The sequence below is a fragment of the Dendronephthya gigantea genome, unplaced genomic scaffold (genome assembly GCF_004324835.1).
Source record: "Dendronephthya gigantea isolate DGI-Jeju-01 unplaced genomic scaffold, DenGig_1.0 000151F, whole genome shotgun sequence".
NCBI lineage: Eukaryota > Metazoa > Cnidaria > Anthozoa > Malacalcyonacea > Nephtheidae > Dendronephthya > Dendronephthya gigantea.
In genome coordinates, this window is record NW_021163161.1 from 127,080 (window position 1) to 143,435 (window position 16,356).

At 36.8% G+C, this 16,356-nt stretch overlaps 1 protein-coding gene across 1 annotated transcript; it reads right to left on the reverse strand.

The window, feature by feature from the left end:
* Positions 1–1,709: 1,709 nt before the first annotated feature.
* LOC114537143 lies at positions 1,710–6,892 on the reverse strand. Its single transcript, XM_028558274.1, has 10 exons — positions 6,640–6,892; positions 4,705–4,897; positions 4,225–4,579; positions 3,918–4,112; positions 3,602–3,787; positions 3,028–3,277; positions 2,614–2,785; positions 2,367–2,512; positions 1,943–2,143; positions 1,710–1,837 (listed from the first exon to the last, which is right to left on the reverse strand). The coding sequence occupies exons 1-10, from the start codon at positions 6,890–6,892 to the stop codon at positions 1,710–1,712; spliced, it is 2,079 nt and encodes a 692-aa protein (XP_028414075.1).
* Positions 6,893–16,356: the final 9,464 nt, after the last annotated feature.

Sequence of the window (16,356 nt, forward strand, 5' to 3'; positions counted from 1 at the left end):
TTGTCAGACATACACACATCTGGAACTCCGTATCTTGCGAACTGCGCTTTCATCTTTTGAATCACCGTTTTTGCTTTGACATTCTCCAACAGATCTATTTCCCAGAATCCTGAAAAATAGTCGACAATTATCAAATAATTACGGTGATTAAAGTGCCTATATCACTTGTGGGACCTTTGCGGATTTGAAAAGAGCACACAAAGTTAGTTAATAAGTTCTTCAACCTTTTTTGATTTAGTTCAGTACTTTTGGAGATTTTTAAGCCTAAACATGACAATTTTCAAAAATTTCCGTGGTGCTTTGTTGCACTTGGGGGCCTGGGACTCAGGAACCAATCTGTCGTCAAGGTATATAAGATCAATTGCATTTTAGCATCGCGAGAGACGAAAACAAATTATTTGGGAAATAAATTGCTATGTCTAGCTCACAGTCATCCGATAATGTTAGCGAAGACTCTAATGCTTCTCTTGCATATGAAATTGAGGACGAAAATTTCGAAACGAAGTCGAAAGATGGACATGAGAGTGATCAGTCGCAGTATGCCATCGAAGATGAATTTCGTGACAGTATGGACTCGTTTGCCTACACTGATGAGCCCATTGCAGATGAATCTTGGGTCGAGGAATATGTAAGAAGGCAAGAAGAACAAGTCAGAGAAATGAGGGACTTAAATCTTCGACTAAATGGACAAAACCCCATAAATTCTTGGTAAGATGATCAAACCATATTCTTCTAATTTTTGTCGCCTGATATTTTTGGTTGCCAGACAGAATGTTCATAACATCTGCTTTATTTCACTGTTCAAACCACAATAGTTATTAAGACTAAGAAATTAAGGCTTAATGATTCTTTATAGGTGCAATTGTGGCCTTTGTAGTACAGAGGTTTTAGTAGAGGCAAAGGAATGTCGATGTTGCACAGAGATTCCGAAATGTGTTGATGCCTTGGCTCTTGCAAACAGCCAACAAGTATGCATCACAAACCACCCTGGATTCGATGCGGTTTGTCTCAACAGATGGTCGCTGGAACTGGCATCCGACAAATTCAAAACACGCAGTGGACAAAAATATCGACAAGTGGATTCAAAAGATAGGTCAGACAGTCAGCGTAATTTTCCAGATCTACTGTTTGCGAACTACTATAAGAATAATATTCTTATATTGTCCATAATTTTTGTAGTCTTGACCTTGTGTTTACAGTAAAATCACAAATTGGCCATACATTACCCCTACTAGATATGTATATTGTACCTAATCATAACACCTAATCAAACACTATAAATTAAAATATGCCTGTCTATGTTTTCAGGTTTCTCCGTGTGGTTGCATATCGACAATTCACTCTGCTTGTTCATGGCTATTTAAAAGACAAGAGGATACCATTGCCAGCATGTGCATACCATGCAATCCGCACAGCATTTAAAGAAAAGGATAGCAACTTTGCAGGGTATGAGGACGTGGTAGAAGAGAACTAATTTACATTTACCTGTGTATATATAAACTAATCTTTTAAGTTTCTATAGTTGTATATGTTTCAAATAATATATTCATGGCTAATTAATAATGTATGATACTATGGCATGCTCCTGTTATTTTTATTACTTTTTATCAAAACTGGTATTGGAAACAATAACCCATTGTAGAGTATATTGCTACTACATGTAGAACACTTAAATAATAAAAAGTAGACAGTACACCTTTTCAATCTATTCATTTTTTATTTCTGGGGCAATCTTTGACATCTTTGTGCCCCTGCATTAGGTGATTACAGTCTTTGCACCTAGGCCGTTTTCTTGTTTTTGTGCCAGCAGGTTTACTTGAGGCTGCCACAACAGGCACTGTCAAAAGAGAAAAAAAGTCATATGAATGCTTCTCTGTACAACCTGAGTTAATTTATAAGACTGGGATGGCTAATAAGACAAGTTTGTAAACTAACAACTTACCTGGATTTGTTGGTGGCACATCCACAATCGACATGCTTTCTCGTGCTTTTTTCTTTTCAATGGCCTCATTGCGTGGCTGCTTCTCAAGCATGGTATTCATTGGCAAGGGTGTTTCTTTCTTTATGTCTTCCATTGCTTTCTCTAACTCATTCTTGTTGATGATTGCATCAGCCATGGTGTTGTATATTTCATCAACATAATCTTAAACAAAAGAATATGATTATTACAAGAATACTGAGAAGAACTGAACTGGTTGCCCATTATGACTTCCTAGATCACTTGTCACTCCCCCCCCCCTCATGTTTCAGAATAGTTCTGTTGGAAAATGCAGGACAGAAATAGTTGAAAGTTGAAACATCCTTATATATTGTTGAACCAAAATAACCATTACAACACTGTTCTATGAAATACAGTATATACATACTAAAGGTTTGCTCCACTTTTACATCTCGAACAACTGCCTCTCCATTTTTGAACTTTGGATATATGACATGTACTTGGTCAACCCCATCCTTCATTCCGTTCTTCCTATTCAGGTTTTCATTAAAATGAATAACCGCAAGTGCATGCCTAAAATATTAAAAAAATATGAGATTTTGAAAACTTGCAAATACACTGTACCTGGAACTACGTTCAAACTGTAAAAAATTACTACACCATTATTCATATACCTGCAGAACATCCCTGGATAGCTATAACCAATCATTTTGGGCGAAAACTGATTCAGGACTGAGTGGAAGCCCTCAAGGCAGCTTGTCTGACTAACAGGAGATGCCTTTTTAATGCCATTCATCAACCTAGTATTGGTTAGAGCACCAACCATTTTCTCATAAGCAACTGAATCTGAAAAAAAGGAGACATAAAGACATTCTTTCTCATTGTAGAATTGAAACTTTTGTACATAGTAATACTGCAGTAGTAGTTACTCCAGGTATGTAAATATATAGTAGACAGTCACCATATTAAACTGCACCTAAATTGCTCACCACCATCACCAGTACTCATTTGCATAATTAAATTTTGGCCTCAATTTTCATTTAGCAAAAAACAGAAGGAAAAGTATTTGAATTACAGATAGTACAAACCTTCATCTAACCACTTGCGCGGTTGAATCTCATCCTCATGAGCACACTTGTTGAACAATGGGTTTTTCAAATTTTTGTGTTTATTCACAACATGGCTGAAGAATGATGAAAATTTGGCCCATATAACATCTCCATTTCTATTCTGTGTTGTTCTGGCACTCCAGAATAAATGATTTGTGCATGGTCTGATCCACTCGCTGATCAGCTCACAGCCAGTTAGTTTGGCAAGTTTTGTCAGGACTTTCGTTACCTCTACAGTAGAAAAAGAATACACTAAATTTATCGACTGTTGTAGAACACAAACACATTTAATTTATGCATGAAAGTGTAAAGTAACATTTTCATATTAAATATGCTCATTTCAATATGCACTAAACTTGACAGTACTGTCTACCAATTGACAATTAAAAAAAAATGAAAATGAATATGAAAACCTTCATAATATTTTTAGGAAAGTAGATATTGTCATAATTGACCTCAACATGACAAGCTAGCAATGAAATGCAAGAATATGAATTTCTCACTGGTTGATTTCAGACCTGTATAGTAATGATATTATTGTATGTTTACATACTTTTTTCAAGTGCCAAATGTCAAAGTAATGATTGAGGTTGGCCAGCTTTTCCCTCATGTGCTTTGCAATTGCTGTGTGTCGATCGGATACAAAAGTCTTCATAATCAAACCACACCCCAGAAGATATTCAATGCTCCTTACAAATCCATGGTACTCCATTGCAGCACTGCTGCCCACTTCATTTCTCTAGAGGTTGAAAAAAATAAAATTGTTAATAAATAAATTATAATTAGAACTAAAGTTACTTATGGCAATATTTACTCCAAAGTATATCAGCTACAGTAATCTACAATTTTCACAGCAAATATTACAGTACCTGCACAAGTGCAAAGTGAATAATGAATGGGACTGTACAGCAAAATACTGTATAAGCACAGTACTTTGCACTGTGGCCCATGCTATCGTGCCTTCCATTGCCAGCTACCACCAGGTCACCATGGTTCTTCACTTTTTCAATCAACCCCTGTTGATACTTTTTCCAGTGGTTATAGATTCCAGGGAATAACTTTTCCTGAAAATATAAAAGCATCATCTATATATAAAAAAATAATTTATATATTCCATTTGCATCTCAATTACAATCATGTTCTGTTGAATAACATTTTATGACCAGTGACACTCACACGTTGGTGTTTGAAGAAGGTTGACAGTGAGATGCATTTCAATCCCATATGCCTGAAAACCCGCAAGACCTTTGTGGCTGATGTCCCACCAACAAGGATACTAAATGACAGCAGGAAATTCCAAGCTGCGATCTTTGTGCCAGGCATATTAGGTTGACTAAACCACTTGTTTGTCTTGCCACACTTTGGGTTTGCACAGGTTGATGTTGTCTCTGCCATTGTACCATTCTCTTGGACTTCAACCAATGGATTGTCATGCTTGCATGTATGACAAAAGTTGAAGAGTGCAAGCAACTGAGTAAAGAAGACGATGAACTTTGGCTCTTGCCGCAAATTGGAATCATTAAAATAAACCCTGAAAGATTAAAAAATAGGATGAATTGTTTTGATTGATACAGCTGATTATGCTGACTGCAGCTTCATGTCTCTAACTACTATTACTTGTACCTAGACCTTCTTACAAGTTTGTTGCATACTCACTTTCGATGTTGTGGAATTGCCTCATCCTCTGTCTCTGTTTCAGTCTCTGTTTCTATTTCCATTTCTACTTCCTCTTGAAACACGTCATCTGACATTGGCAATTCAACATCTGAACTGGCAGTTTCATCATCACTTCTGATCTGTTGGATTGCTGGATTGCTGCTCAGGAGATTTTCAGAAACATTTTCTGTGTCTATCAATGAGCAAAGAAATTGTTACTATTTTTAATGCAGTAAATATATACCTGAGACACAGCTTTTTATAATACATTGTATAAAACCAAAAGTAAAGCACCTAATTTGCCTTTCATTTGCTCTCTGAAAATTTTCAGCTTATGCTTGGCTGTAAGCCAATTCATCTTCAGCTTTCTATTCTGCTTCAACAGTTCTTGACAATTGCTACACTGAATGCTTTCCGAATGTTCACCAAACTATAACAAACAAAAATGCAATTTATCTATTAGCATAAATTGGCATCTTCTTTCCATTGTGTCCAAGGTTAATACATTGTGACTAAAACTGCCAAAGGTTTGATAAGAAACATGATACATCGTTTTAAAGTTCAAAATACTCACGCTTGTTGTCGCTGAAATCTCAGGCTCACTCGTAATCAAAGGCTGCACAAATGATATCTATTAAATGTAGACATTTTATTTATATGTGCGCCAATCATTCAATTGTTTTACGGTTTCAAGATGTTCAAACAGTCACATGTAAATGCAAAAATTCTTACGCCTGTTGACGTAGAAGGCGGACTCTCAGTCTCAACCGCAGACAAAGATTTTTCTTCTCCGCGTATTAACTACAGTATAAAGAATGAAAACCATCATATAATTATGTATGATATACAGTATGCCCCAAGTTTAAATATAAAATGAAGATGTGTATCAATAAGCACGATTCTAAAACTCATGCATACCTTCCTTCTCCGTTGAATGCGCGTACTGCGTTCACTCTCCAAATTGTGCGCTTTTGTCTGCAAAGTAGGCACCGCACTTATGCCAATTTCATCTCGCTTTAGCTTTGGGGTCTTGTATTTCGCTACAGTGTCCGAACCGTATTCGAAACAGTCTTCCGTGAAGTGATCAGAGCAAACAACTGAACCTGCACTTGGCTTCCATTGGTCTCTCTTGCGCTGAATAAAGGCCAGCCATTGCTTTCGCCTGCTCTTCGCTACTTGACGTTCATCGTCCAAAAAAGGAATACGGTATAAAGATATACCTTTCGTCGAATCGGACGTGTTATCACAGCCGTAGACAACGCACCGTTCAGGCATTATTTGAAAGAACGCGACATATATCACAAGCGAAAATATATGTTTTTAATATGGAAAGACGGCGTGCTTGCAAATTAGGTTCCTGAGTCCCAGGCCCCCAAACACAAATATACACGACGGACTTTTTTCAGAAAAGGCCAAAATTGTCATGTTTAGGCTTAAAAATCTCCAAAAGTATTGAACTAAATCAAAAAAGGTTGAAGAACTTATTAACTAATTTTGTGTGCTCTTTTCAAATCCGCAAAGGTCCCACAAGTGATATAGGCACTTTAAATGTAAAAAGGTCTACTCCGACTTTTGCCTATGGTCTACTGGGTACTTCGTGAGGAATCAGTGTTTCTTTGGATTGCTTGTTATCAAACGATCAACAAACAGCGCACTGTGCAGTGTGTTTTTTAATATCTTGTGTCATTCCTGGCCAATAGACAGATTCTCTTCCACGACGTAAACACCCTTCTGCTCTGATATGAGTCGAATGAATACGTTGAATCATCTGCTTCCTCAGACCTCGTGGAACCAACACTCTCTCTCCTCGAAAAATCAGTCCATCATGGACGGTCAATTCGTCACGTACACGAAAATATTGCCCAGCATCACACAATACGTCACTTCTCTTATCTGGCCAACCATTTAATACAACTTTTTTTAGTTCTTGCATACTTTTATTGTTCTCTACACTCGCCCGAATATCATCCAGTCTGGCCGAGTCGACAGGTAAACTGTGCATCACGCTGATTGACTCCACTTCCATCTCGACTGGTGTTCTACCTTCTTCCTGAAGATATGCTCGACTCAGTGTGTCAGATAGCTCCATATTCTTACCACTTCGATATACCAAATTAATATCATATCCTTGCAGTCTTAACAATATTCTCTGTAGTCTTTTTGGTGCTAGATACAAAGGCTTCTTCATGATACTCTCCAACGGCTTGTGATCAGATTGAACTTGCACCGGATGGCCGTATGTATACTGGCGAAACTTCTCCAACCTAAAAAGCACAGCCAAAAGCTCCTTCTCTCTATTTGAGCGTTGTTGACTTCAGCAGTTAAAGCTCGACTTGTAAACGCAAGTGGTTGGCCATTCTACGAAATAACTGCTCCCAGACCTTTTTCAGATGCATCACATTGCAGAGTAAGCTCTTCACTAGGTTGGTAATACTTGAGACTCGTTATTTCACCAACTAATCGTTTCATTGTATCAAACGCTAGCTGTTGTTCCTCTGCCCACCGCCAAGATACATCTTTAGGCATCTCCAATATTGCCTTCACCTTGTCTGGATCAGGCTTTAGCCCTTTATCTGTCAACAGGTAATGCAACTTCATTACACCCCAACTTGACTTTATCTGCATTCAGCTTCATATTCTTCTCACGACACCGACGCATCAATGCATGAACTTTCTCGTCATGATCTCACTGTGCTTCTTCATACGTCATACCATTTCTAATCACCAAGATGTCGTCAGATCTTTCGGGTCAGTACATGTACGCAATTTGCCAGTCGGTTTTCTAACAATGACCATGCTCAAAACCCAAGGTGTTGGTTCTGTCATCACCTTAAGAATACCTTCAGACTCCAACCTATCCAATTCGACTTTCAAATCATTTTTTAGCGCTATAGGCACTGACCACGGGTGTTGCATCAGGATCAATTGTTAAATGATACTGTTCATCAAATTTTCCAGTCCCCTGAAACACATCTGGATATTGTTGTATAAGAGTATCCTTAGTAAGTGCTAATTTCCTTGTTTTAACTGACAATAATAATATATTCTCATATCTAACTGTTATCAAATTCATTTGTTGAATTGCTTCACTGCCTAACAATGGTGTGCAATCTTGCTTCACGATAGCAAACTCAGTTTCATAGTTCTTACCGGTTTTCTCATTTCTCAACTGCAAAACACATTGTCCCAACGGCTTTACAGTCGTTCTATTATACATCTTCAGAACTCTGCTCGTATTGTCCAATTGTACTTTTCCTAAACACCGCTCTAGCATAGATAATGGCATAACATTACATGTTGCCCCACTGTCTAATTGAAAATTGACCGGCTGTTTACCAACAGTTATTGAGGCATACAATCGCTATGAGAATTGTTCCATTCTAGGCGACTGTTCTAAATCCCGCTTGTTAGCACTCTTGACCATTTTAATTTCATCATAGTCACTACTATCACTAGAAGTGTCTACGTCTTTGACAATATTTTCTTTTTTAGTTTTACAAACAGACGCAAAATGATTTAACTCATGACACTTTCTACACTCTTTCCCAAACGCAGGGCACAGTGTTTTATTCCACTCCTGCACACCTCCACAATATTTGCATTTTCGTTTGCTTTGTCCGCCTACGCCTGCGGTCAACTGTCTATACATAAATTCATCGCCTACCTCTATACATTTATCCAGGCTCAAATCAGGAATTTTCAACAAATCTTGTTGTAACTTCGAGTCAGTCATGCCACAAATTATTCAGTCTCGGATCAACGATTCTTTAAGCTGTTCGAAATTACACATTACAGCTAGAATTTTTACATCTGTTATAAACTTATCCAAGGTTTCTCCTGCTTCCTAAACCCTCATAAAAAACTTATATCGCTCTACTGTCTCATTTTTCCTTGGGTCACAATAGTTTGAGAACATTTCTATAACACATTTAAAGCTCTGCTCTTCGGGTTCCTGATCAAACGACAATGTCTTGTATATTTCTCGACCTTGACTTCCTACTATGTATAAAAAGAGCTTAACTTTTGTTTCTTCCTTCTTTCCCACCATGGCCAATTCCATGTACAATTCCACCTCATTTCTCCATCGTTTCCACGAGTGTGCCACATTTGAAACATCTAAATCAAATTCAGTAGGTGGTTTTAACTGTGAAATTGGTCAACTTATTTCACTTGTTTCTGCTTTCGACATGTTTCTGCTTTCGACATGTTTCTCTCAGGCTAATCCCACACCTGACACCATGTTACACATATCATTTTAGTCACTCAGTTCAGTAGATTAAATAATAATATTTTATAAAATTACAACTCTTTTATACATTTCTACTATCTGAGCCCGCATTACCCATTATGATTAATACTTCTTGTTACAACCTCATCATTAAGAGCATTATTGGAATACACATAATCAATTAATGTGTTATAGACTGTAGTACAGCTTGATATCAACTGCTGGTAACCATTGTCTTCTATCATTAGACTGTCTTTGAAACAATTTATGTATTTATGAAATAATATCAATATGTAGCTACTCAATCTTCAGGAGAAAACTAATTTTCCTTCTAGAAGGTGGCCTGAAAAAAAAAAATTAGTATATATTTACTCTTCTCTATATACTTATATTCTTTATGATTACTTCACCTTTAGAGTTGCCAATTTTATCAAAAAAGGATTGCATGGTGGGTAATTGGTCACCTTGTGTTTTCAACTCTTTTGGATTTTGTGTTAATTCCCAATCCTCTGGATTTTGTGTTTCCATATCTTCAGGATTTTGTGTTTCAGAATCGGGACTTAGTGTGCAGTTGTTACCCTCTAAAGTGGTTGATTCATCCAAGGATGATATCTAAGATAACAAATTTTTTGTTACAATCTAATGAGAGTTGTTTTTTTCATGCTATTAGTTTTCATTTTAATCAAACTAACCTCTCTGCACCCTTTAGCTAAAGTTTTACTTTTTCTTTTCAATGTCCTCTTGTCCAGGTGCGGATTTAGGATTTTTCATACCTTAGTCAAATTTTATGACATCATTTATGACGTCACGCATGACTCATTTACTAGCATGTTAAGATGTTCGATTTTTTAAATTATAGTCTTCAGACTACCAGCTGAACTGCTTCGCCCCAGGATGTATATTCACTCATAATTTTCATATGAACGTATTTATACATGTGATATACATCAGGAATACGGAAAAATAATAAGTAACTAAAAGTGAACATGCTAAGTTTGTGTCTTTCATATCATATTTAAGTTATATATTCATATATAGCAACATTTGACCCGGCCAGTGCAGACATATGTAAATTTATATTTGAATACATAAAGACTAACCATGCTTGTTGTTGTTCGACAATCATTTTGCCGATTTGAGATCTAAAAACACAGTTATATAGAAGCGTAGCATGGAATAAACAAAATATAGTTAACTTATTGCAGCACAAGCCTTTTTCTTGCCATTACGAGCATGCTTCGGCACATATAACTCCACACAAACATTTGAGCTTAGCCTTGAGCGTGTCGCCTTCATAAATACAAAGATCGAACGTCGCATAAATATCGCATCATTTAGACACTCTAAATCGTTCGAATGGCTCGTACAAATCACTACAAGGCGATGAAGACATTGTAAAATAACACAATAACAAAGCGAACGCGAAAAAGCAGAAGCTAACTTCGAAATTTAATCCGTCGATGCTCAGAGCGATTGAAAAGGCATGTTTCCACTCTTTGCCTAGTCTTTGCCTAACATGACTAACACAGGCATGCTTACGAAGCACAGTGATTGGTTCAACTCGCCAAAGATAGGCAAAAAATGCAAGCCAATGAAAGAATAGAATTTTAAAAAATTACCCAATCATAAGGCTTCCAGATTACGTCAAGTTAGGCAAATTCGTCTTGGTTAGGCAAAAAAGCTATAAGCCAATTAAAAGGCTGTATCGGCCGCCAGGCATAGGCAAAATAGCTGCCTCTCATTGGCTTGCTTCATGGCTTGCGTAAATACCAATGAGCTATATATCTAAAAATAACTGGACTGTGATATGAAAATATGAATAATTAACTGTCATGTTTCCACTTATGAATGAATACTTTGTGAATTGGGAACTGGGAATTTGGTAATTATTATCTGGATATTTTACCATAGTCACTTGACTATGTTGCCCACCCCTAGATCCGTGCCTGCTCTTGTCTACCTGTAAATTATATTTGTTCACTATAAATATAAAGCATCTAAAAAACTGTCTTTTCACAGGCCATAGTAAGCCATGCTGTGACACAAACTTTACATTTGACACACATGCCTAAACTACTGACTGTATTGTATATTTATGAAAACCAGGACTTCCTATTCTTTAAAACGAGCACTATATATGATTAAAATTAATAAGTATAATTCAGACTAAATATACAACACAATTAATTTTTATCTCACCGAGGTACAGTCGCACCCTCTTCGCACACTTCTTCGCCTTTCATTCATGATATCTATAATGTGTTGCCAAATAGCAACCTTATCAAAGCCAACAGTATGGGCGGCCGTTACCACCAAAAATGCTGCATGTGTGAAATGAATGGACATAAACAGTCATAATTCATTAGGAACACAAATGACTCATCGTGTTCAGAAATAATTGAACATCATGTTGTAATATGATGACGTCATATGATGATTTCATATGTTTTGAAATGATTTAACAAGTCATGTACAAACGATTTGTTCAGTTGTTGGATGATTAATACTGTTTTCAAACCATTTGCCGTGTTATTGAATTACACAACAAAACCAGAAATCATTTGACTAAATGTGAAATCACTTGACTAAATGAGAAATCATTCAGCTAAATTTCGACTAAACATGGAATCATTCGACTAAATGTGAAATCATTCGACTAAATGTGAAATCATTCGACTAAATGTGAAATCATTCAACTAAACGTGAAATCATTTGGCTAATCGTGAAATCATTTGACTAAACGTGAAATCCTTTGACTAAACGTGAAATCAGTTGATTAAACATGAAATCAGTTGACTAAACTGGAAATCATTCGACTAAACGTGAAATCAGTCGACTAAACGTGAAATCAGTCGACTAAGCGTGAAATCAGTCGACTAAGTGTGAAATCAGTCGACTAAACGTGAAATCAGTCGACTAAACGTGAAATCATCCGACGTATTTTGAAATGACGCAAGCTGGGGTGAAATGATTTAACAAGATGTGAAGTGAAGTGATAAAAATGTAACACTTATTTATTGGAGTCATTGTTGGTTTTGCCCCCACCCCCAAAAAATTATATTCGATCCTTGTCTCACTGACATTAAGACATTTGTTCAGTTGTTAGAACAGCACTTTACCTACACTGTGGTAAACATTGTTTTATAATGACTTTGATGACCAGCTGTGCACACTCCACTGATTATGAAGTTTCCATGCATTTCTTGAATGTAGGTAGGATTGGTACTTATGAAGTGCTATTCAATTTTCAATTATAGATATCTTCGGGCAGTTTCATATAGGGAATTCATATACCTGATTTATGGCTACCTGGGACAAAGGAGATATCCATTACCAGCATGTGCATATCATGCAATTAGAAAGAAATTTGTTGATGAAAAAGATTCTACTTACACAGGTTATGATGATGAACAACTGGAGACCGAGTAGAATTTGATTTTGTTCAATAGAATACATGTACAAGAGGCTGCATGAGCAAGATGTTTTATTGCTTATACAATTACATTTTTCAGTAGTTATTTATTCACAATAAATTAACATCAGTTGATAAACAGATCATTAATTGATCAGCTGAACATTGTGAAATAATCAAGATAGCACACTGCTACTATTCCACATTGCTATCTTGGTTCTTTGTGCATCCTACAACAAATTTATGTCCCTTCATTAGGTGTCCACAGGATTTACATTGAGCTTTTGTCTTGTTGTCACTACCACACGGTCTTCAGCTTCACTAACTTCAAGAAATAAACAGTGAGCTACAATTTACATGTACAGATTAGTCCTAGCATTCAGTATAATTAGATGATCATGATGATCTATGATCCCATGTAATGCTTCCCATAGTGCATTTCTGTACTGTAATTGTACAATGTAGCTTAATATACTAGGGTTACAATGCATTTTTTAGTGCAATTAGATAAAAATAGTGATTCACCTGTTGCAGTTGCTGGGACATCTTCAATTACCATTTGCTTTCTTTGATTTCTTTTTGCTATGGCTTCATCTTTGGGCTGTTTTTCCAGCATGGTGTCCATAGGTGATGGAGTTATCTCTGCCAGAGCTTGAGACGCACTTTCAAGTTCATCTTCAGTGGACTGTACAAATCTCTCGAAAATATCATCTACATAATCTTTAGAAAAATATGTCCGAATTTAGAAAAATAATTGTAAACCATTCAAGTGGCAATGCACAAAGTGCACCCACTTTTTACTCTTTCGAATACCATATGATTTTACTCATCAAGAGGAGAGCGCTGGTGCATAAAAGCTAGGTACTTATGAGCAAAATCATATGGTATTATAGGCTGAATAAAGTAGCAGGAGAATCTGGGCACATTGTCAACTACTACACAGTATATAGGATAATATAATTTATGTATATAAATAAAAACAAACTTGGCTTACCAAAGTTTAGTTTTTCTGTAACACTTCGAACAGTGGCTTCCCCATTCTTAAATTTGGGGTAGACAACTTTAAGCTGTTCTGATCCATCAGGTTTATTCTTCAAATCTCTGTGTAAATTATAGTTGAAATGTATCGCTATCGCTGCCAGGGCATGTCTACAGAAATGAATAACAATCTTTAAGAGGCTGTCCGCGTAAGAACCGACCAGTGAAATTTTCATGGAAAATCGATTCACTTGATTTTTTGTGCATGAAACTATCATCCTATGTGATGAAATAAAATAATGTTTACTTGGGCAGAAACCCTATTTTACAGATTTTTGGAGACGACTTTCATTGGTATCGAAATCCATCCAGATTGCACTTTGAGGAACCCGAATTTACGGGTTTTGTCGAATCTCTAACAAATCGGGTTTTGTCGAATCTCTAACAAATTTACGGGTTTTGTCGAATTTCTAACAAATCCCACATTCGCTCAAGCAACTCCATACTTAGGTAAACGAAATACACATGTTTGCAATTTAATTTGACATCAGAATTGTTTCATTCCATAAAAAGGGAGCAACGCTAAAAATATATTTTCATTACCCACTATATAGCTTTTTCTGTGATGCAGCAAAATTAGTGCTTCAGAAAAACGTCGTTTCGCTCTCACAATTGTGGAATAAGTGTTTACCAAACGTTCCTTATAAATCTGATAAGGCTCAGCGAAGAATTCTGCAAATGCCTGTATGCCTACTGAATGTATGTGGGACAATCTATGTTGTTGAGAAAATTAAAAGAAGTGACGAAGAATACATATCAATAAAGAACGATATACAATCGAATGCAGTTGCAAAAGAAAGATCTTACGTTACGTTTGAGGAGTATAATGCATTACTTTCTGTAACACAGAGTGAAACGGATAGGAAAATATTAAAACACACGTTGTGCAGTACGCAAAATCTATCCCGACGTCAAGCAAATAAAATGTATGGTATAAGTAAACTGAAAAAACGAGCTAGTGAAATTGAACAAACTACCGAAGTAATGAAACAAATTAGGACGAGACATGCTGAATCCATAAAGTCTGAGCAAAGACAGTTCTTACTTTCATGTGGGGCAAATGTTCATGAATTTTTATCAAGTAGTTCGCAATCGTCCGATGAAACAGATGTTGAAGAGAGTGACGGTGAGGACAGTGGTAACAACTTTATTGAGAAGGATTTCATGAGTGAAGATTTAATGAACGCGAACGCTCTACGTCTTACAGAAGATGTAACCAATGAAAATGATCTTAAGACAGCTGTGTCGCTACTAAGGGAAGTTTCTTTTAATTGGTTTTCTTTTCTCATCTTACTACAATCAAAATTTTCATGTAAAGACTTTTCAATGGACTCGTTTCTCATAAAATTTTCCTCGCAACTACGACAACTTGGATTTAGTGAGGAAGAAGTTTTGCTTATTGATCAATCAAGACTTGCCTATCTTGAAACACTAAAAGAAAAGGAACAAAATTATGAAACCGTTGCATTTTCGTCAACTGACTTGAGTTCGGATGATACAGACTCAGACGAGAAAGAAGTAACAAACTTCGAAAAGGAGAAAATACAAACTAAGCTCAGACAAATCAAAGATAAAGGACGGAAAAAAATGTTAAAGGAGGCACACGAAAGATTTCTTCGCAGAAAAATCTCAAAATCAACGAAGAGTATCACCAACACATATCCAGATATTGGGGAAGTAATCGAGCAGATAGTTCAAGAAAGTGACGTTGGAGCAGATCAGTGGCGTCGGACAGGTGTTTACACTTTCTCCGGAGATATCAAGACTGCAAAACGAATGAGGTTTGGTAAAATTAAAAATAAGCTGCAAGAACCTTACGGGAGGAATTTTGGATATGGAACTGTTGTTCAATTATGTACACCAAGGCACAAACGACATTTATCATATAAGCGTTACAAAGGCGTTGCTAATGTGAGGTATGCAAGGGCTAGAAAAGGTTTCACAATTAAATTTAATCCAGATTACAAGTGGAGTCGTTCCATGTACAAGGCGTTGGACCAACTTCAAACAGATGGAAATCATATATTACTTGTAAACCGGGACGACCAAGCCGGCTTCCGACTGGATACTACTTTCACGCACAAAAACTTTCCAGCATTATCTGTTAAACCATCAATAACCACAAGAACTGATTTCGTGAATAAATACCCAGCACAGCTTCAAGTAACGAACTACAACTTTTCAAAAACAACAACAACTAAAGAGACTTGTGTCGGAGTCGTTAAGGCAACTGGGCTGCACGAAAAATCTCCAGCACAGCATGGTGCTGATATGTCAGTACTGGAAAAAATGTCAGTCTTAAAGCCAGTTTTTTTTAATTCAAATTCGGAACCCAAAGATATAGAATGCATCCGAGTAGATGGTGCAACCGACGAAGGACCTTCGCACGCGGAGGTTCAATTCATTTGGACTGAGCGTCACGTTAGTAGAAAAAGCAAAGTTACACTTGTCACCACAAGATGCAGTGGTGACAGCTATTTAAACAGGGTCGAGCTGCAAAATGGATGCCTGAGCCGTGGTCATTCTAATTTGTTTATACTCAGTACTTTAAAGGGCTCGCAATATTCCAAAAATGGCGAATTTGACCAAGAGAAATACAAGGAGAATATGTCGTCCGCGCTGGAACAGTATATAAGCTGTGTTGATGGTGTCGCCTGCATGAAGACCGTGATTAATTTAGTTAGAGGGGCAGAAAGCCATATCTTTTTGACAAGAAGAAAACAGCTGCTAACATTTTTGAAAGGTTCCAAAGAAGAAAAGCAAAAACTGAAGCAAGAAGACCCCACTATGTATGCTTACTTTTCAGAAATCTGGGAAGTACGGAATAATCATATCAATGAGAGTTTGCCAAACAAATATGTGTTTATGTTAAGATGCTGCGGCAGAAGTGAATGTCCTCATCCTTTGTGTCAGCAAGGTATTGTGTGCACATGCGTTTACTCGTTGACTTTTAGAACTGAAGATCTTACATCAT